A 21,751-nucleotide genomic window follows, 5' to 3' on the forward strand; every position below is an offset into this window, starting at 1 on the left:
GAAGAAGCGAAGGGTATGGGTTTGTATCACAGGACCGAGAACGACAGCGGCTGCCGGTAGGAAAGTGAGCAAAAAAGAGAAGCTCGGGGAGCCCGGAGAAACCCTGAAAGTATCCAGCATCCGGACCAGGCTGAGTCCCTGGCTCGGGCTCCAGCGCGCCAAGCCGTTAGCACCGCCCCTTCCAGCCGGCTCCACCCACCGCCTCCCCAACTCTAACCCTGGCCTCCGGGCGCTCGGCGCGTTCTTAAACCCCGCCTCCGCGGCGAGGGCGCGCTCCCCTCGTCGCTTGGCCCTAGGCGATTCCGTTAGCGGCGGGAGGGAAAACCGTCCCCGGCGTCCCCGCCTCCGCTGCTAACGCTTTCCTCCCTACGCCCCCTGCGACCACCCTGCAGCCCGCTACGGAGGCCCCCGAAGTACAAACGTCTCCTAGGCCCCGTGCCCCACTCAGTAGCTGCGTCCCGTCCAACTCGCGGACCCTAAGGCCCTGCGCTCGCTTTTTCGTCTTTTCTATTTTTATTTTTATTGTTTTGTCAGGAATTCGCGCCGGTGAGTTCCCTAGGGCGGCAGAAACTTCACCCTCTTTACGGAAGTGAAAGTTGCCCCTTTTCATCTCCCCCTCCCCCCGCTGCCGCCCAGGCCTCCTGCATTCCTTCCCTCCCGCCTAGCCGGAGAGCGGCGGGCGGGGGAGGAGGAAGCCAGGGCGCCTGCGCGCAGAGGCCGCTTTCCATCCGGGTCCCTGTCCGTGCGGTGCAGCAGGTCGGTAGGCGGGAAATGGCGACTGGCTGAAGGAGCTGGTTCTGTTGCTGTTGAGGGATAAGCGGGAAAGACATCACCTATTGCGCAGTCGGGACCATCGCCGGAGCCTGAAGACACTTTTCTGTCGTCACAGTGAAGGTAATTCCCTTGGTCCAGACGCTGCCGTTGCTCCCGAGCTCAGTCCTCTCCCAGGGCCGTCTGCCGGGATCTCCTCCCCTTCCCTAGCCGAGCCTTCAGCGGTTCCAGCGCGTCCGTAGGCATGCACTGTTGGCGCCTTGTAAGTCCACAGTGTGGTCGCCGCTCTGGCCTGGACTTTCCCCTGGGAACGGAAAGGGAGCTCACTTCCCGCCAGCTTCAGCTCTTAGGCTGCGGCCTGTGTTGTGATTTCTGGGGTTAGATTTCACTTTGCTACCTACCCCCAACCCCATCTCACCTTCCTGGTCTCTGACCCCGTGGTCCTTATGACTAATGAAGTTAGATTGCCTTTTCGAACCTTCTTGTAGGCCCACGTAACGTTTGGGGTGTTTAATTCTTGTGGGGTGCTTTGGGGGGCGTTGCTCTAGCTCAGCTCTTATAAACAGCCTTTGAGAATCTGGAACGAGAGGTTACAGGAACTTCTGTCTTCTGTACTGGTAAAACGTTGAGTTGACATTACTCCTTCTGAAAATCAAGAGTGGTAGTAAAAACGAGCCCGTGTGGGAGGCCTCTGGTTTCCATAGTGGTCAGCTCAGGGTGAATTTGGATTATACAAACGTGCCGTTTCCTTTGGGTATGCCCGGCTTACTTTTGCATTCTTGACCAGGATTCTGTTATAAATAATTGCATAAGTAAACATTGTTTATTTACTTCTCGCCCTAGTGGCAGTTGGATGTGTGAATGAGTACCACAGGGAAACCTACGGAGATACTGTTGGGAAACTACCCTAAACTCCCGAGATGAATGGACTGAGTAGATGTTACTCTAAGGCAGGAATTTATCATCTTTCTAATGCTCGTCAGGCAAAACCAAGATTACTCCTTTACGTCGGTATACAAATTAGTGACATGAAATGATAGGCTTATCTGCATAATTTTTAGATTGTAGATTGCTTGTTACTTCGATTCATCAGATGCCAAGTTACACATTTTTGTTTGTGATCCAGCAGTTATCTCTTTATAAAAGCAGCGAAATGGCAATTTGAAGCTTTTTTTTTTTTTTTTTGCTCACATTTTCTAAATGTACAGAGGTCCTCAGTTTTTGTTTTTGTTTTTTCAGTATTTTGGTCATGTAGAATTTGGGGCATTATAGGTGTTTTCCCCCATGAATAAAAATGAAGGTTAAAACATGGCTTATGTTACATGTCAGTTAATGTTTGTCATTCAGTATTTTTCTGCTCCATAGGACCAGCCTTGAGTACTTCATGTTCATGTCAGGATTAAATTTCAGTAATAAGAAGGCACGTGCAAACATCATTATAGTTTTCATTTGAAAGACTTAGCCCACGTCATAAAGAAAGTCAAGGTAAAATGTAGCTCTTAGGTGAAGTAGTGTTAGGAGTGAGCTGAGCTCACTTCTTTTTAGGTTCGGTTGACTTAGGGGTTATCAATTTATTTATTTTTTTTGGTTTTTCGAGACAGGGTTTCTCTGTAGCTTTGGAGCCTGTCCTGGAACTAGCTCTTGTAGACCAGGTTGGTCTCAAACTCATTAAGATCCACCTGTCTCTGCCTCCTGAGTGCTGGGATTAAAGGCATGTGCCACCACCGCCCTTTCAATTTATTTTTAAAATGTGGTCAATTACATTACTTGAAAGAATCCGGATAAGTTATGTGTCTAGTGCAGGCTTTGTATTTTAATTTGTTTGGGAGATAGGGTTTTTTTGGTAAAATTTAATTTATAGGTAGCAGAGTCTGCATTGTAGACTGTTTCCGGGATTTTGCCAAGTTAGTTACTACTACATTCCATTAGTCCCTGCATTCTTTGTCTTCTCTCTTTCTGTTTTTCATTTTTTTCTTTTTACTTTTTTTATTGATACTTATTGGGCTCTACATTTTTCTCTACTCCCTTTCCTGCCTCCTCCCCCCCTTCAATCCTCCCCCAAGGTCCCCATGCTCCCAATTTACTCAGGAGATCTTGTCTTTTTCTACTTTCTACTTCCCATGTAGATTAGATCTATGTAAGTCTCTCTTAGTGTCCTCATTGTTGTCTAAGTTCTCTGGGATTGTGGTTTGTAGGCTGGCTTTCTTTATGTTTAAAAACCACCTATGAGTGAGTACATGCGATAATTGTCTTCCTTGTCTGGGTTACCTCACTCAAAATGTTTTCTAGCTCCATCCATTTTCCTGCAAAATTCAAGCTGTCATTTTTTTCTGCTGTGTAGTACTCCATTGTGTAAATGTACCACATTTTCCTCATCCATTCTTCAATCGAGGGGCATTTAGGTTGTTCCCAGGTTCTGGCTATGACAAACAAAGCTGCTATGAACATAGTTGAGCACATGTCCTTGTGGCATGATTGAGCATCCTTTGGATATATACCCAAGAGTGGTATTACTGGGTCTTGAGGAAGGGTGTTTCTTAATTTTCTGAGAAATTGCCACACTGACATCCAAAGGGGCTGTACCAGCTTGCATTCCCACCAGCAATGCAGAAGTGTTCCCTTTTCCCCACAACCTCTCCAGCATAAGTTGTCATCAGTGTTTTTGATCTTGGCCATTCTCACAGGTGTAAGATGGAATCTCAGAGTTGTTTTGATTTGCATTTCTCTGATGACTAAGGATGTTGAACATTTCCATAAATGCCTTTCAGCCATTTTAGATTCTTCTGTTGAGAGTTCTCTGTTTAGGTCTGTACTCCATTTTTTTTTATTGGATTATGTGATTTTTTTGGTGTCCAATTTCTTGAGTTCTTTGTATATTTTGGAGATTAGAACTCTTTCTTATGTGGGGTTAGTGAAGATCTTTTCCCATTCTGTAGGCTGTCGTTTTGTCTTGTTGACCATGTCCTTTGCTTTACAGAGCTTTTCAGTTTCAGGAGGTCCCATTTATTAATTGTTTCTCTCACTGTCTGTGCTGCTGGGGTTCTATTTAGGAAGTGGTTCCCTGTGCCAATGTGTTCAAGTGTACTTCCCACTTTCTCTTCTATGAGGTTCAGTGTGGCTGGCTTTATGTTGAGGTCTTTGGTCCATTTGCACTTGAGTTTTGTGCATGGTGATAAATCTGGGTCTGTTTTCATTCTTCTACATGTTGATATCCAGTTATGCCAGGACCACTTGTTAAATATGCTTTCTTTTTTCTATTTGATATATTTTGCTTCTTTATCAAAGATCAGGTGTCCCGGAGATGTGTGGATTGATATCCAGGTCTTCTATTCAGTTCCATTGGTCCTCCTGTCTGTTTTTATGCCAATACCAGGCTGTTTTCAGTACTGTAGCTCTGTAGTAAAGTTTGAAGTCAGGGATTGGATTTTTTTGCTTTTCCTCCCCCCCCCCCCCCCCCACAGGGTTTCTCTGTGTAACAGCCCTGCCTGGCCTAGACGCACTTTGTGGACGTGGCTGGCCTCTGCTTCCTGAATCCTGGGATTAAAGGTGTGCTTCACCATTGCCCAGCTAATCCCTACATTCTTAATCCTTTCCTGTACATGATTTGAATGGATATGAAAGCTGCCAAGTGGTGTAGTCTTTAACATCTGTGTGTTGCAGCTGTATGGCAATGTATAGGTATGTTTTAGGGTTTTCTGTTTCACACAGTGCTAGTGCATTTGGACATTGGATAAAGTAGACTTAAATTATCTTGGTTACAATACACTATACTTTTGATTGATGAGTTAAAGAATGTAGTGATTTGCTGGTGGTGTTATTTTCTCCCACCATTAGGAAAGTGGTGGTTGGAAAGTTTTATCTTTTCCAAATTAACCTAACCTATTCCAAGACTGTAGATTTTGTTCAGATGGCATCTTCTTGTGATGATTTTTAAAAAATCTGGCTGGGTATGTAGCTTAATTGGTAGAGTGCTTGCCTAGCATGCAGGAAGCACTGGGTTCTAGTACCCAGGTCCCCATTACCACATCAGCTGGTTATAATGGTGTGTCAGGGAGATGGAAGCAGAAGAATCACAAGTTCAATTACAAATTGGAGGCCAGTTGGGGCTATGTGAGGCCCTGCCTCTAAAAGGCTTGGACCTGTTTGGAAAGGATGTACTGGACATTAGACTTGTAGCTGCAGAATCAGTTGCTGATTGGATAAAGTAGACTTAAGTTATCTTGGTTACAATACACTATACTTTTGATTGATGAGTTAAAGAATGTAGTGATTTGCCAGGAATTTAAAAAGGCAACATCTCATTGTATTTGCAATTTATCAAGTTGTTAGGAAATATATAAGGGGAAAAGATAGTTTAAATCACAAATGTCAAACATGTGAAGAGGACCTCATATATGGGTATGGTCTTTTTTTTTTTTTAAAGATTTAATTATTTATTAAGCATACAATGTACTGCTGGCATGCAAGGCACCAGGTCTCATTATAGATGGTTGTGAGCCACCATGTGGTTGCTGGGAATTGAACTCAGGACCTCTGGAAGAGCAGCCAGTGTTCTTACCCTCTGAGCCATCTCTCCAGCCCTGGGTATGCTCTTAAGTAATTTTTATTAGTTGGTTGAAATTGACAAGTCGTTTTAACAGGGGTCATTTGTGATGAGGCTGTTTATTTATTTATTTATTTTGGTTTTTCGAGACAGGGTTTCTCTGTGGTTTTGGAGCCTGTCCTGGAACTAGCTCTTGTAGACCAGGCTGGTCTCGAACTCACAGAGATCCGCCTGCCTTTGCCTCCCTAGTGGATTAAAGGCGTGCGCCACCATCGCCTGGCCATTTTTTTTTTTTAACCTGGCAGTAAGGAATGGTGAGATTTAAGTGTGGCCTCAGGTAAGACTTTACAGACAAATGGTTTTTATTTTGTTTGTGGAAGGTCAGACAGGCTTTGAATAGTCTATATAGCAGAGGCTGACCTTGAACCTCTTTGTTCTTCTTGCCTCTACTTCAAAAATCCTTAGATTATAGGCATAAGCCACCATGTCCAGCAACAAATAAAATTTTGACATATAGTCAAAGTAGGATAGTTAACTATATTGGGATTCCATATTTTACTATAGACATAGCTTTCTATAGTAGATTGAAAGATTGAACATTACTGAGTTGGATTTCTAACACTCAGGCTTTCATAGCTGCAATAATTTGTAGGGCAGGTACTTTTTCTTGTTTCCTTTTGGTTTGGTTTTGGCTTTTTAAGACAGAGTTTCTCTGTTTAGGAGTCCTGGCTATCGTGGAACTCAGCTTTTGTAGATTGAGCTGGCCTCAAACTCACAGATTGCCTGCCTCAGCTTCCTAAATGCTGGGATTAAAGGTCTGTACCACTACTTTCCTGCCTCATTTCTTTTTAAATAAAGAAAGTGGCACTTGAATACTTTAAAATAATTAGGTTTAAACTTTATTAACTCTGTGTATGTAGACTTTTTTCATGTTTCTCCCCCACCCCCTTGAGACAGGATTTCTTTGTAGTTTTGGAACCTGTCCTGGAACTTGCTCTGTAGACCACACTAGCCTTGAACTCTCAGATACCCTCCTGTCTCTGCTGGGATTAAAGGCATGTTCTACCACTGCCCAGCCCTTAATTTTTATAAGGTGGTAGAACAGCCTCTTTATGAATTACTTTAGTGACTTAGATTAGTTGGGGAGAGAAAATGGGCAGACCTAACAGTGGAGCACTGATTTCAGTTTAGGTACATGAGAATGGACTACTAGACTACTTTCAACTGCTTCTTTCATGGGTATCATGATGAGGAGCACTTATAATGATTTTTTTTTTTTTGGTTGAATAAGAATTGTAGAATTTGGGGGCTGGAGAGATGGCTCAGTGGTTAAGAGCATTGCTTGCTCTTCCAAAGGTCCTGAGTTCAATTCCCAGCAACCACATGGTGGCTCACAACCATCTGTAATGAGGTCTGGTGCCCTCTTCTGGCCTGCAGACATGCACACAGACAGAATATTGTATACATAATAGATAAATATTAAAAAAAAAAGAATTGTAGAATTTTAGATTTATCAGAGAAAAGAATCCTTAATTCTTCCAAAGTTAAGTTCATTGTTTTAAAACTGAGTTGTTGTTGTTTTTTTTTTTAATTAAAAAAGTTTTACGTTCATTGACTCTCATGTGTATCTGCATGTGTATGAGTTTGTGCGACTGTAACACTTGCACTTGGTATGCGTGTGGCAGTGAGAGACAGTTTGTAAGAGTCAGGTCTTGACTTTCACCATGTAGATTCTGGGCCTCAAACGCTTGGTGGGAAGCCCTTACCTGCTGAGCTTTTGCAGACTTTAAATGTGTAATAGATGTTTAACTAAGTGCTGTTTGGACAGGATGGAGCAATGACTTGTCTTTCATTTTGATTTATTATGTATGTATCCATATATGTTTTGAGATAGGATCTCACTCTGTAGCCCAGGTTGGCCTTAAACTTGATCGCCCTTTCAATGCCAAGATTATAGGTATGATCACCTTGCCCAGCTCAGCCTTTTACAAAAAGGTAAAATTTATATTTAGTAAAGTCCAATGATGCACCATGTGGATTTTGGGGATTGAACTCATATTGTCAGACTTGGTGGGGGTTTTTTTGTTTTGTTTTTGTTCTTTTGCCTTTTTTGAGACAGGGTTTCTCTGTATAACAGTCCTGGATGTCTTGGAACTTGTTTTGTAGACCAGACTGGCCTCAAACTCACAGAGATCCGCCTACCTCTGTCTCCCAAGTGTTGGGATTAAAGGCATGCACCACCACAGTTTAGCTGTTGAGCCGCCTTATTGGCATGGTATTTCTTCCATGATACTGTCTAGACTATAGGACCTTGCCCACACTAAGGTAACTACTCCACCATGAATCTATACCTCTAGTCTATTTATTTTCCCCTCCCCCCCAAGACAGGATTTCTCTGTGTAACAGCCCTGGCTGTCCTGGAACTCTCTTTGTAGGCCATGCTGGCCTTGAATTTACAGAGAACTGCCTGCCTCCGCCTCCCTAGTACTGGCATTAAAGGCATATGGCACTACTGCCCAGTTTCAAATATTCTTTATAATAGACAATCATGGCTAGCTTTACCCTTTGGCGGGGGGTGTTGGTTTTTCTAGATAGGGTTTCACTGCAGTTTTAGATCCTGTCCTGGAACTAGCTCTTGTAGACCAGGCTCGCCTCCAACTCACAGAGATCCGCCTGCCTCTGCCTCCCGAGTGCTGGGATTAATAAGGCATGAGCCACCACCATCCAGCTTTTACAGTTTTCTTTATTGTCTGTCCTTATTTAGAAATTAGTGTGCTGAAGACCTCCGTGACAAACTGTTAACTGAGTTTTTTTTGTATCATTACTGAGAAATTGCTGCATTTATCTAGGAAACACCTAGATAAAGCCAGTCTAATACTTGTACCATTATTGTAATCTGGTAACCTAAGAGGATTTTTAATTTAACTGTCTGCCTTAAAAATTGCTTGGGTCAGTGAGATGGTTCAGAGAGTTGCCAAGTCTGACCTGCTGAGCTTGAGCCCTGAACCCACATGGCGGAAGGAGAGAATGCACACCTGGAAGCTGTCTTCTGATGCCTACAGGTATGCAATGTCATGTCGGTGCCCAATCTCCGCTCAGTCATACACAGGATGGCAAGAAAATGCAAAAAGAATTATAGCTTTGGTAGGTAGCAGGAATTTTGTGATGAAGAAGAACTTATTTATTAAATGGCCCCAATTTTGTAAGCAAGCATTCTTAATGTACTTCTGATTGTTTCAGCGATACAGTTTTCTCTCATGTGATTTTTTTTTTTTTTTGAAAGACATGGGAAGAAAATTGTTGAGTTCAGGGGAGACTGGTTGTGTGTGTCAGGTTGTTAGAGATCATCGCCTTAAAGAGTTTTTAATTATTGCAGTGCCTCTGCATGCTTAGCCAAGGGTTCGTACATCTCCTGTCCTGGCCATCGGGACTCACTTTTGTCAAGTGCAATTGAATCTATTGAAGGAGATTATTTTAGGGTAATTTGGTAGGAGAGATGACCTCAGGCTTTACAGAAGTTTATGGGTATGGGGTGGTTCTTTTATTGGTTCTGTGATACTTGGGCTGAGTTTTAAACAGTGAGGATAACGAGATAATTAGTTGAAATAATATTTGTGGTAAAGAGGACAGAAATGTGGGTAGAGAGCCCAGAGTGTCAGCAGCTATAACTACTGCAGTACAGAGAATAACAGCAAAAAACAACAAAGAAAGACTGGCTGGAAAGCTTCTTTGGGGAAGTAAGACAGGTGGATTTCTGGTGCTGATTGTGTGCTCCAAGTTCTGTAAGAAAGACTGAGGAAGGCATCTGATGTCTACTTCTGTCTTCCACACAGGAACATCAACACACATGAACACCTCTTTGTATTTGCACCATACACACAGACACAGACACACACACACACAGACAACACAGACACACAGACAGACAGACAGACAGACAGACACACACACACTGCAGTACATATTTACCAGTGAATTTAGTTTATATTGGAAAGCAGTTGATGAGAAACTAGGTAAGAGGAATAGGCACATTTCTGTAGTTCTGAGGATAGATTTTTTTGAAGGGAAAGACTGGAAAATTAATTTTAGAGGTTAAAAATTAGAATTTGGTAATTGACTGTAGGGGTAAGGGCAGGGTGTCACAACTAGCTGGGTGGTAGAGTTTGGATTTCTTGATTGGTAGGCTATATGGGTGACTATAGGAGAAAAATATACAACAGGAGGGAGATATTTTGGGATGGAATGGGATAAGAATGAATTCAGTTTTGTGTAAGTTGAGTTTGAAGTGCCAAACGTGGTAGTTAGGTGTGAGTCTGGAATTTAAGATGGTAGTTTAGAAAACTTGTAGAATTAATGTTGTTGTTTATGGTGACTCTTTGGAAGACTTTCTCCAGCACCAACACCCCTCCTCTGTAATCTGCTTACCTGGGCATCAAGTAACTACAGAACAAACTTACTGGTCAGTTTTTAGTTGTCATAATCCTGAATGAGGGGCTAGAGAGATGGTTCAGCAGTTTAGAGCACTAGCTGTTCTTCCTGAGGACTTGGATTCAATTCCCAGCACCCACATGTACTCAAAACTGTCTGTAACTCCAGTTCCAGGAGCTCTGACACCTTCACACCAAAAACATATATAATAAAGTTAAATAAATTTAAAAAAAAATCCTGAGTGAGATCTGGTTGGAATGTTTTAAAAAAGAGTGCTGCTGGACGGTGGTGGTGCACGCCTTTATGCACAACCTTTAACCCAGGAGGCAGAGGCAGGCAGATCTCTGTGAGTTGAGCCCGGCCTGGTCTACAGAGTGAGTTCCAGGACAAGCTCTAAAGCTACACAGAGAAACTCTGTCTTAAACCACCCCACTCCCAAAAGTGATTTTTATGTCTCAAGTTTTTGGACTTAACTATTCTCATTTTTATCATTTTCGTTCACTAGTACTAGATTTATTAAAACTAAGCATGACCATTTCCCTGCTTGTGACTCACATTTTGAGGAATTTGTCCATTCTACCTGAATTGGTGAATGTAAAGATGTTTGGAATGCTCCATAATTCTTTCTGAGTCTACAGTCTGTTATTTTCAAGTTTTCATTCCCAATAGTGGTATCCTCTTTTTTTATTCTTGCTATAAGTTTATCAATTTACTGGTCTGTTCTTAAAAAGTCAACTTCTGGTTGTATTTACTCTCCCTCCCCTCTATTCTATAATTCTAGAGACAACCTAGGACCTTATGCATGCTAAGTCAGTGTTCTGCCCCTGAACCGAAACTCCATCCCCAGCCTTATTTTTTCCGGTTTGTTTGTTTGTTTGTTTGTGGATACGTTGTTGCATTTGTTGCTGGTGTGTGTGTGAGTGTGTGAGTGTGTGTGTGTGTGTGTGTGTGTGTGTTAGGGGAGCATGCCACAGGGCATGTAGAGGCCAGAGGGCAACTCTCCTTTCACCTTTATGTGGGCTCTGGGGTTTGAACTCAGGTTGCTAGGTTTGTGTAGCAAGTGCTTCTACTCAACTTGCCACCTTTCTAGCTTTGGGAATATTTTACTGAATATTATGAATAGAAAGTAACTGCTGGTAGAGTGTATTTGGAAAATTGGATTTATGGACTTGTAATTGAAGGCATTTGTGTTAGCCTAGTCAAGAGTTGAGTTTCAGTTTTGTTGCAGAGGGTTCCTTTGTGCATCATTGGCTTAATTAAGTTCCCTTGTTACGTTACTCAGAATCCTAGCTGAAATATGAGAAAGCATCTCAGTTTTCCTGATCAGCTCTGGGCTTTTGTTTATTTAATTCTTTGCCTTCATTTTACCTGGTGCATGCTATCCTAGTGGCGGTTGTGAACATCTTCCATCCTTTTCTTATCCTTAGTGACAGCTTCTCTTGTGTCTTTGGGGTCAGCTGGACTTGTGGCTCCAGAGCCTTCACAGTTTTGTACCTTAGGAGAGAGAATCTGGTTTGGACTCTATTTCCTACACTAGAGGTTGCTCCAGCACCACAGATATATACTGTGTCCTCATGCTAGCCCACGTGCATTCAGTCTGCTAACAGTTTTAAGGACAGAGATAGCTCAGTAGTCAAGAGCATTTGTTGCTCTTGGAAAGGTCCTGGGTATGATTCCATGTGGTGGCTCACAACCATCCATAACTCCAGTAAATCTAAAGAAAAGTTTAAAAATCACACACACACACACATGTTGGGTTTTTTCGTGACAGGGTTTCTCTAATAGCCCCGACTGTCCTGGAACTTGCTCTGTAGACAGACTGACTGTCCTTGATCTCGTGAAGGTCAGCCTGCCTCTGCCTCCCTAAGTACTGGGATCAACTGTGTGTACCACTACCACCAGCACCTGGCATTTTCTTGGATTGAGATTTCTTAGTTACTGCAAGTCCTTAGTACTATGGTTACAAGAAAAATCTCTTTTGTGATAAACTCAAATTTTCAACTGTTGTTGGTGTTGGGCTGCGGCAACTTAATTATCAGCTTTCTGTAATTGAGGCAGAATTCTGTTACAGCAGAACTTTAAGCAGAATTGGTTATAGTCCTTTCTTGGATTACAGTTTTAGTAAGTCTGCCCCCCCCCCCCTTCATATTGTCTTCTGATTTAGTTCAAGGAAAGGATCAGCCTGGCCAGATTGAAAGTAAAGAAAGAAAACAGTGCTTTACTTGGCCCTGGATTGCATTTTCCTCTTAAGACCCTTAAAGCTGGGTGACTCTCTAGGCTGGCCTCAGTTCTTGGTTCCTTGTCTGTTGCTGGTGTTTCTTTTTGAATCTAGTCAATTTCTAGTCTCTGATGGGGTTCCTTTATGTAGTCTGGATACCAATTCCTTAAGATGAATGATTTGTACATATTTTCTTCATATATATATATATATATATACACACAATTCATATGCATGCCATGATATGCAAGGTTGGAGGACAGTTTATGGGCCTCTAATATCCCACCATGTGGGTCCTGAGGATTAAATTCAAACTGTGTTTACCCATTGAGCCAGCTCACTGGCTCTTGGGTTACGTTTTGACTTTGTATATTAGCGTCCTTGGTACACAATTAAAATTTTTAATTTTGATGTCTAATTTATTCTTTTTTGAGACAGGCTCTCATGTAGCCCAAGCTAGCCTCCTGCTCTTACAGAACTGCCTGCCTCTGCCTACTGAGTACTGAGATTAAAGATGTTTTAAGCAGGCTTTGAAGAGGCAAGCGTTTTTTATCTCCAAGCCATCTCCCAAATCTCCCCAACACCAGATTTGGGATTTGGGATTTTTTTTTTTGTGTGTGTGTGTGTGTGTGTGTATTTATTTTATGGGTTGTCTTACAAGTATGTTCATTTAACAATATTTTTCCTTTTTCTTTCTTTCTAAAAATTTTTTTTGAATTTGTGTTTTGCCTACCTACATGTGTATCTGAGTACCATGAAGGTGCTGGTACTTGGAGAGTCCTAAAGAGGGTGTCAGGTCCCCTGGAACCGGACCAGATTGTTGTGAGCCTCCATTGTAGGTGAGAAAATCAAACCTGGGTTCTCTGGAAGAGCAACAAGTGCTCTTAACTGCTGAGCCATCTCTCCAAAATTTCTTTTTAATTATGTATATTTGTATATGTGTAGCTGGAAGCAGAACCTGGGACCTCTCATGTTGTAGCATTAATTCACACATCCGCCCATAAATCTAGTTTTATTATGTGTGATAAGACTGACTCTTTTTTTTTTTTTAAAGATTTATTTATTAAGTATACAACATTCTGCCTCCATGTATGCCCACATATCAGAAGAGGGTGCCAGATCTCATTACAGATGGTTGTGAGCCACCATGTGGTTGCTGGGAATTGAACTCAGGACCTCTGGAAGAGCAGTCAGTGCTCTTAACCACTGAGCCATCTCTCCAGCCCAAGACTGAACTCTTATCAAAGTGATCCAGCCTCTCTTTCAACTCTTACATTGCTATTGGTTTCATAAATATAATATTTATGAAATTCATTCTTCAAATGACAGGTTTTACCCCTAATATATCTTAAGGTCAAAAGGACAAAACCCTTCCCTACATTGTTTACTGTTGTCTCAGTGCTTACCTAGCTTGGGATCTCAAGTGTGTTTAACTGCTTAATAAATATTTGTAGAGTAAATGATGACTTAACATAATTTTGGCATAGGTAAGGGTAAGCACAGTGTTAGATTGTGTACTCCCTTTGGTATTACTCTACTTTCTCTTATAGGATGCAATATCAACATGTTGTTGAGTTTACTTGGTAGATTACATATAAAATACAGTGCCTTTCACTTCCTCTTAGAAACCTGGGCTGTTTTAAAGAAGTAGATTTTTATTGTGTAAGTTAACTGGGCATATTGGGTAATTTGTGTTATTTTTTTTTTTCCTACAGGTTTACATGTGGCACCCCTAAAAGATGAAGCTGAGAACACGGAAGGCTTCTCAGCAATCCAGTCCAATCCAAACACAGCGCACTGCCAGAGCAAAAAGGAAATACTCAGAGGTTGATGATAGCTTACCTTCGGGAGGAGAAAAACCATCAAAGAATGAAACTGGCTTATTGTCCTCAATTAAAAAATTCATTAAAGGAAGCACGCCCAAGGTAATACTTTAGCCTCACACCTACATAAAAAAAAAAAATCATGCTTAGGTTATTTTCTCTAGGCATATAGAAGTTGATATTGATAGAGCTCATTTTAAGGGTTATACACATTTTGGTTTTATATTGCATGTGAAATGAATGAAAGTTCAAAACAAACATTCCACAGAACTAATGACAGCTTTCTGTCATGGTTGCTTTGTATTTTTGAGAGGTATTTGCTAGGTAGCCCAGGCTAACTTGAAACTTTCTGGCAGTCATCTTGCTTTAACTTCCCGAGTGTTGGGATTATAACTGTGCCACTGTACCACTAGCCTTCTGTTTTTCAGCATAGTATTGTGGAAAGCAAAAGAGGATTTTCTTCATTCTTTTGAATTATTAAAGAAAACAGATTTAGCATAGTGAAGATGAACAGTGGGTATAGCAAGAACAAAATTATTAAAAACTGCAGCAGAAACAAAATTATTAAAAGAAAAAATGACTTAGATGTGTTCTACATTGATATTATGGGTTTCTCATAAGCAACTTAAGGAAGTCAGTTTCTCTTCTAAGTGTCAGGGAAATTAGGGTCGATGTCAAGTGCTTGGTCTCAAAATCGTTTTCAGACTAGATGATTCAAAGTGGAAAATCAGTCTCAGAAACTTATTATTTATAATGTAGATTTTGTTATGGCTGTTAATGACTTTATTGTGTGTTTCTTGGCAAGTATTTTTGAAAGATAACAATCAGTTTCTTGGCTTATTCATAGTGATAAATATGGTTATAGCTAACAAATTCTTTTTAATTTAATTTTTTTTTTTGAAGACTCCCTCCCTTCCCCCACTCCCCAAGCAGAAGCAGGGTTTCTCTGTGTAACAGCCCTGGCTGTCCTGGAACTCTTTTGGATTTTAGAGACAGGGTTTCTCTGTGTAACAATCCTAGCAGTCCTGGAACTAGCTCTTGTAGACCAGTCTGTCCTCAAACTCACAGAGATCCGCCTGCCTCTGCCTTTTGAGTGCTAGATTAAAGGCGTGCGCCACCACCGCCCAGCTTCGTTCTGTCATTTCTTTTAAAGATGATCATAAAACTATAAATTAATTTCATGATTCACTGTTGGATTTATGTCCCTTGATCTGAAAAACATTATTAGATCATTTTTGTTTTGGATCAGAGTTTCACCAAAAGTCCAGGACTACCTGGAACTCTATATAAATCAGGCTGCCCAGAAACTCCCAGAGATCTGCCTGCCTCTGTCTCCTGAGTGCTGGGATTAAAAGCATGTATCATGCACGATGCTTTCCAAAACTAAAAGCACTTCTCCATGCATGTTGCATTTATATGTTTTCTGCTCTGTCTACTACATTATATATGCCTAGCATTCAGCATTTCTACTATTCTCTACTAAAACTAAGAAGAAACTTGAAGAAATGTTTCAAATTAGGGTTTGGATAGTAAGATTGTTTGGTTGGTTGGTTGGTTGGTTGGTTGGTTTGTTTTTCAATTCAGGGTTTTCCTGTAGCCTTAGCTATCCTAGAACTCTGTGTAGATTAGGCTAGCCTTGAACACAAAGAGATCCATCTGTGTCCCGAGTGCAGATATTAAAGATGTGCACCACCACACCTGACATGGATAGTAATATTGTAATCCTTAGAATGAAATAACTGATAGTACCATAATAAATACTTTAATTACTTTTTATTTATTATGTACACGTATATGTATGGTTGTGTATATGCCAAAACACATGTGTGAAGGTCAGGACCTCACAACCATGAGAGTCGTAAGGTTCCAACTCGGGTGGACAGCAGGAACCTTTGCCTATTAAGGCATCTTAACTGGCCCAGGACCATAATAAATAATAAGTAGGTAATCTTTTCTTCTTTTTCCTTTCTCTAAGTTTCATGCCGCTTTATGTATCAGAGGATGACCCCGAACTCCAATCCTCCTGCGTCTACCTCCAAACTGCTGGCAACGTGCTGAGATAAACAGGCGTCACAGCACCTGCTTTGGCTGCTGGAGAACAAAGCCAGGGCCTTATTCATGCTAAATAAGCACTGAGCAACAGCCCCAACCCTTTGTTTGTCTTGTTGAGACAGATTTGTGTAGCACGAATAATAAAAACCCAGAAACAGATATTGGGGTTCAAGCTGAAGATCAGAAAAGCAAAGCAGCCAGCCACTAGAGAGTTCTTACCTCTGCCAAGGCTCAGACAAGCAAAGGGGCAATCCTGTCCTCAAAACGACTGCAGGCTGCAAGGAGCTCTTGTCTCCTCATACCTTATATACCTCTCTCCACCTAGCCATATCACTCCACCTCCCTAGTGCTGGGATTAAAAGTTTGCACTACCATTGCCCAGCTGTGGTTTTTCTTAAGTTGAGGTCTTACCAAATATCTTGGGCTGACCTTGAATTGACTGTCCTGCCGTAGCCTCTCAAGTAATGGTGTTTATAGGTCTGTTTGTTCACCAGGTCTGAATTACTGTTACTGTGTGTTCTGTGAAGAGTCTTAGATTAATGAGATAAATAATAAAGCTGGTCAGTAATCCAGAGCATATTGTAAAATTCAATGTTTCAGGAGCATAGAAAATTTAGGAGCCTTAGAAAACTTGTTCTGGGGTTGCTGTACTTATAATTGTGAAGTATAACTACATTAACACTTTAACATTGCTGGTCTATCTTCATTGTTAATTGCATTTTGTTTCTTCATGATTTGAAAAGCATGAGAAAAATATATTGTGTCTTATATATATCATTTAAATTGAAAGGCAGAATAATTATGCTCAGTAAATTTTTTTCTGTTGTATCTTAAGGAAGAGAGAGAAAATCCTTCGAAACGGAGTAGAATTGAACGTGATATAGATAATAATTTGATTTCATCAACACCAAGAGCTGGAGAAAAGCCTAACAAGCAGTTGTCTCGAGTAAGACGGAAAAGTCCAGTCAATGGAGGTTTGTTGATGATTTGATGCTATCTTTCCTTTAGCTGTAAGCAAAAGTCCCTCCACATCTGCCATGACCCTTTGTTTTGAAAACCTGCTTTGAAGCTAGGCATAGTGGCCTTTGCCTATAACCATAGAACTCAAAAGGCAAGAGGATTGAGACATCAAGGCCAGGCTAGGCAACAAATCAAAATACTAACTCAAAAAGCAACAATAAAACATTTAGTACAATTTTTGCCTTTTAAAAAAAAGAGAAAGAAAAGATTTATTTATATGTGTGAGTGCTCTTTCTGCATGTACACCTTTATTCCGTAAGAGGGCATCAGATCCCACTATAGATGGTTGTGAGCCACCACCATGTGGTTGCTGGGAATTGAACTCAAGAACTGTAGGGGCAGTCAGTTTTCTTAACTGCTGAGTCATCTCTCCAGCCCCTTGCGTTGTTTTTATAATCTATTTTTGTACCGAGAATTAGTTTAAAGCATCAAGTAAAATTAAAAATTATTTTTCTACAATTTTTTTCTTTGGATTAAAATGAGTACAGGCAGAATACCAAATTTATATTACTTACTCTACAATATTTATGAATTGGAGCTAAGAGGAATTACCACAGTAGTAGGGTGCTTGGATAGCTTGTTCAGTTTCCAACACCAAGAAAAGGGATATGCATCAACATTATGACACTTTAGTTGAAATTATATAAAACACTTGTTTGTGGATCTAACTATATTCATTAGCAGTCATTTACTAGAAGTAGATGTCAAAAAAAGTTTTCTGAAATAGCTAATGTCCCAAAATATAAACAGCAGGAATCTTGTGTCTGAGTGTTAGAATTGGTAACTTGTTTGCTTGCTTACAAGGATTTTCTTCATTTTCTGCTGATCGGAAACCTTTCAGTTTATTTCATTTTAGATGCAAATCACCTTTGAAAAAACTCAGTGATGAAAGGTTTCTGTACCCCAATATTGGGTTTCTCTCCTGATGCAATAAATCAGATCAGGCCAAGTTAAAAGTCCAGGTTTAATAAGCAAACCATCCCTGGGTGATTCTTGGGGACGAAAGCAGAAATCACATGGCAGGTCTGAGACACACACACATTCACTCACACACTCTCACACACACTCAAACTCCTTCCCCTCTTAAATACCCTGTAAGCTTGGTCTCGAGTATCTCAGAGAGGAACCTCTGCTTGATGGCCTTTCTGAAGGTGGGGTCAGAAAAGAGAGGGGTGGGGACAAAGTGGAGCTTCCACCTAAACAAGTGAGTGTCAACAGAGCATTGTAAATTGATAAAAGAGTTTGATTTTTAAGGAATTTGCCTCAGGAGTTCTTTAATAAGCACTTATGAACATTAATGTTAGTCTACATGAAATACATTTTAATGTAAATACATTAAAAATTATTTATAGCACATAACCTGAAATGCAGTGTTTCTAGACATTATTTTCTTCTCTGTTTCTTTCTTAGAAGCTGGTAGTTATGAAATGACAAATCAACATATAAAACAAAATGGGAAATTAGAAGATAACCCTTCTGCAGGTAGCCCACCAAGGACTACATTGCTGGGGACCATATTTTCTCCTGTCTTCAACTTTTTTTCACCAGCAAATAAAAATGGTAAGTAAAAATCATTTTTTAGCTGAGCGGTGGTGGCATACACCTTTTGTCCCAGCACTTGGGAGACAGAGGCAGGCGGATCTCTGTGAGTTCAAGGCCACTTGATCTATAAGAGCTAGTTCCAGGACAGGATCCAAAGCTACAGAGAAACCCTGTCACGAAAAATTAAAAAAAAAAAAAATTTAATCTTGAGTCTTTTAATAAAAAGATTAATCATGGTTAGGGCAACATTTAGCCCCTTCTTGGATAACTTGAGAATTTAGTTGTCCTCTGTGGCTAGAATGTTTAGTGTATTTGAACTGGAAAGATGGAGAGCTGTTTGGGGGTGATGAATGTTTATCAAATGCCTCAGACGCAGTACTTTAATGGAAAGTTCTAAATTGTAGTTGTTATTTGACTTATGAGGTGTTTCTGAACTATTTGAGAAGTTAAGGAAAACTTAGTTCATAAATATTAGTGTAGCCATTCCTGGTGACACAGACCTATAATCCAAAACTGCTGTGGAGGCCGAGGCAGGAGGATTGAATGTTCAAGCTCTTACTGGAGTACTCAATGATACCTTGCCTCAGAGAGTGAAAGAAGTCTAGGGCTATAGCTCAGTGGCAGAGGGCTGGGCTTGGCTAGTGTGTGATGAACTCCTAGGTTCAGTACCTAGTACTAAAAAACAAGGGCAGGTGCCTGTAGTAATCTTTATTCCCCATTGTTTATTGGGATTTTTATAGCTATTTCAAACAGTGGTACCCTCGGTTTTGCTTTTTTATGGGTTATCATTTAAATAAATTGTAGAGTTGATTGTATTTAGCTTTTCTAATATTTGTGCTTTGAAGTGATTTAGAGGTTATTTATGGACAATTTCAGGAACGTCAGGCTCGGATTCCCCGGGACAGGCTGTGGAAGCTGAGGAGATAGTAAAGCAACTTGACATGGAACAGGTGGATGAGATCACTACCAGCACAACGTCAGCTAATGGAGCAGCTTACTCAAGTCAAGCAGTTCAAGTGAGGCCGTCGATAAATAATGGTTTAGAAGAAGCAGAAGAAACAGTTACCCGCGATATCCCACCTCTTACTGGTGAATAAAATAACCCCTTTGACACATCTTATGAATAGTTACAAAAACACAGAATTTAATATTTTTTCTTAAATGACTAGATTGAATGGTTAAGTTTTTATTCCTTGAAGTTAAAAAGGCTGAACAAATTTTGTCCCCAAATTCTGTCATTATACATAATAGCCTTAGGTCCTTAAGACTAAAGTCCCAGTGTAGAGAAAGGCAATCTCATACCTTTAGATTTGTTTGATTCATAAATGGAGGCTACCTTGCCCAGAATATATCTTCCCCTATGCCAGACTTTGCAGCTTAATCTTAGATCTTTACAAAGTTCTATCATTGTTACATTCCTGTGCTAGTTGGCCATTGAAATATGGAACACGTGATATCTGAATTTATTACTTACTGCGATACATGTTTATAAAAAATACAAGATGAGGGGCTGGAGAGTTGGCTCAGTGGTTAAGAGCTTTGCCTGCTCTTCCAAAGGTCCTGAGTTCAATTCCCAGCAATCACATGGTGGCTCACAACTATCTGCAGTGAGATTTGGTGCCCTCTTCTGGTCTGCAGGGTTACATGCAGGCAGAATACTGTATACTTAATAAGTAAATTTTTTTTTAAAAGTACAAGATGAAATTATGTTCTGCCTTTTTTTTTTTAATTTTTTTTTTTTTTTTATTTTAGAGACGGGTTTCTCAATAGTTTTTGGTTCCTGTCCTGGAACTAGCTCTTGTAGACCAGGCTGACCTCGAACTCACAGAGATCTGCCTGCCTCTGCCTCCCGAGTGCTGGGATTAAAGGCGTGCGCCACCACCGCCCGGCTTGTTCTGCCATTTTTTATTTGTTTATTTTTGGGTCTCATTAGATCAGGCTGGCCTTAAACTCAGAGATGCACTTGCTTCTGCCTCCTGGGATTAAAGGTGTGTTCCTCCACTGGCCGGCTGCCTCTGAACTTTTTACAGTTGAATTAAAGAACCAAATATAGAGAAAAATTATGATAGCGTAATAGCAAATGCACATCGCTGTTATTCTGGAATGCTATGAAAAGATAGACAGAAGTGACTTTTATTTATCTTTTAAAGGAGGCAGAGGTAGGTGGGTCTCTGTTTTGAGATCAAGGCCAGCCTGATCTGCTTAGTGAGTTCCAGGACAACCAGGGCTACAGAGAGACCTTATTTCAAAATTAAAATAAATAGGCTAGGCAGTTGTGCCACACACGGGAGGCAGAGGCAGGTGGATCTCTGTGAGTGCAAGGCCAGCCAGAGCTACACAGTGAAACCCTATTTTGAAGAATAAAGTGGGGAAAAACGGTCAATAAATAAAATCAATAGTAATGATAAAGTGCTGCTTGTTTTAACTTTGAGAATATAGCCAAAGATGTCAGGAATACATCTAGCTTGCGCTATCATTTCCTTGGCTTTATAACTTTGGACTACTTATTTAAGCTTCAGACAATTTCAAACAGTTAATCAAGCCGTTACATTCCTCTTCTCAGAAATAAGGAACTAAAAGTAGATAAATAGCTGGGCTTGGTGGCACACACCCACAGTGCTGGAATTTAATAATTATATTGAATTCTCTCTTTTATCTCAGATATTACTTGTTTACCTTGTGAGCTTCACTGCCCTCTCTAGCCATTTTAGAAAGTTGTTTCTGATGCTGTCACTTGACATGTCCTTGGCTCCAATAGAATGAACCATGGAATACAAAATAAAATTGCTTCTGGATTTTTTTTTCTTCTGGTTTCTCGAGACAGGGTTCTCTGTAGCTTTGGAGCCCGTTCCGAAACTCACTATGTAGACCAGGCTGGCTGGCCTCAAACTCACAGAGACCCACCTGCCTCTACCTCCGAGTGCTGGGGTTAAAGGCGTGCACCCCCATTGCCGGGCCTTCTTAAACCATTTTTATTTGTTTATTTTTATTTTTAATTCCTTTAGTTTTGTGTTTTTGCCTGCATGTATGTCTGTGTTCTATGTATTACTGGTTCCTGTAGAGGCCAGCAGTGGGCAAGCATCAAGTCCCCAGAACTGGAGTTACAGTGAATTGTAAATTATAAGACACCACGTGGGAGCTGGGGACTGACTCCAGGTCATTTTTAAATACACATAGTGTTATTTACTGCTGTGCTGTCTCCTCAGCCCTCAACCTTTTCTTAACTTTTGTTTTGTTTGTTATTTTGGGGTGGGTTTTTTTGAGACAGGGTTTCTTTGTAGCATTGGAGTGTATCTTAGAACTTGCTTTGTAGACCAGGCTGGCCTCAAACTCAAGGAGATCCGCCTGCCTCTG

The 21,751-nt window shown here is 40.8% G+C and overlaps 1 protein-coding gene across 2 annotated transcripts in view; it reads left to right on the forward strand.

Moving 5' to 3' along the window:
- Positions 1–286: 286 nt before the first annotated feature.
- Ctdspl2 (CTD small phosphatase like 2) overlaps positions 287–21,751 on the forward strand; it is a 51,826-nt gene continuing 30,361 nt past the window's right edge. Inside the window, exons 1-5 of one of the 2 annotated variants that reach the window (XM_041678828.1) lie at positions 287–894; positions 13,676–13,885; positions 16,671–16,809; positions 18,269–18,415; positions 19,274–19,486. In XM_041678828.1, coding sequence (XP_041534762.1) covers positions 13,700–13,885; positions 16,671–16,809; positions 18,269–18,415; positions 19,274–19,486 — 685 coding nt within the window. In that variant the 5' untranslated portion in view covers positions 287–894; positions 13,676–13,699. Of the gene's footprint in view, positions 895–13,675; positions 13,886–16,670; positions 16,810–18,265; positions 18,416–19,273; positions 19,487–21,751 lie in introns of both variants that reach the window. The other variant, XM_041678826.1, reaches the window with a different exon arrangement.

Source organism: Microtus oregoni, unplaced genomic scaffold (assembly GCF_018167655.1).
Source record: "Microtus oregoni isolate MIOR12 unplaced genomic scaffold, Mior012 000031F_ref0000149, whole genome shotgun sequence".
NCBI classification, from domain to species: Eukaryota; Metazoa; Chordata; class Mammalia; order Rodentia; family Cricetidae; genus Microtus; species Microtus oregoni.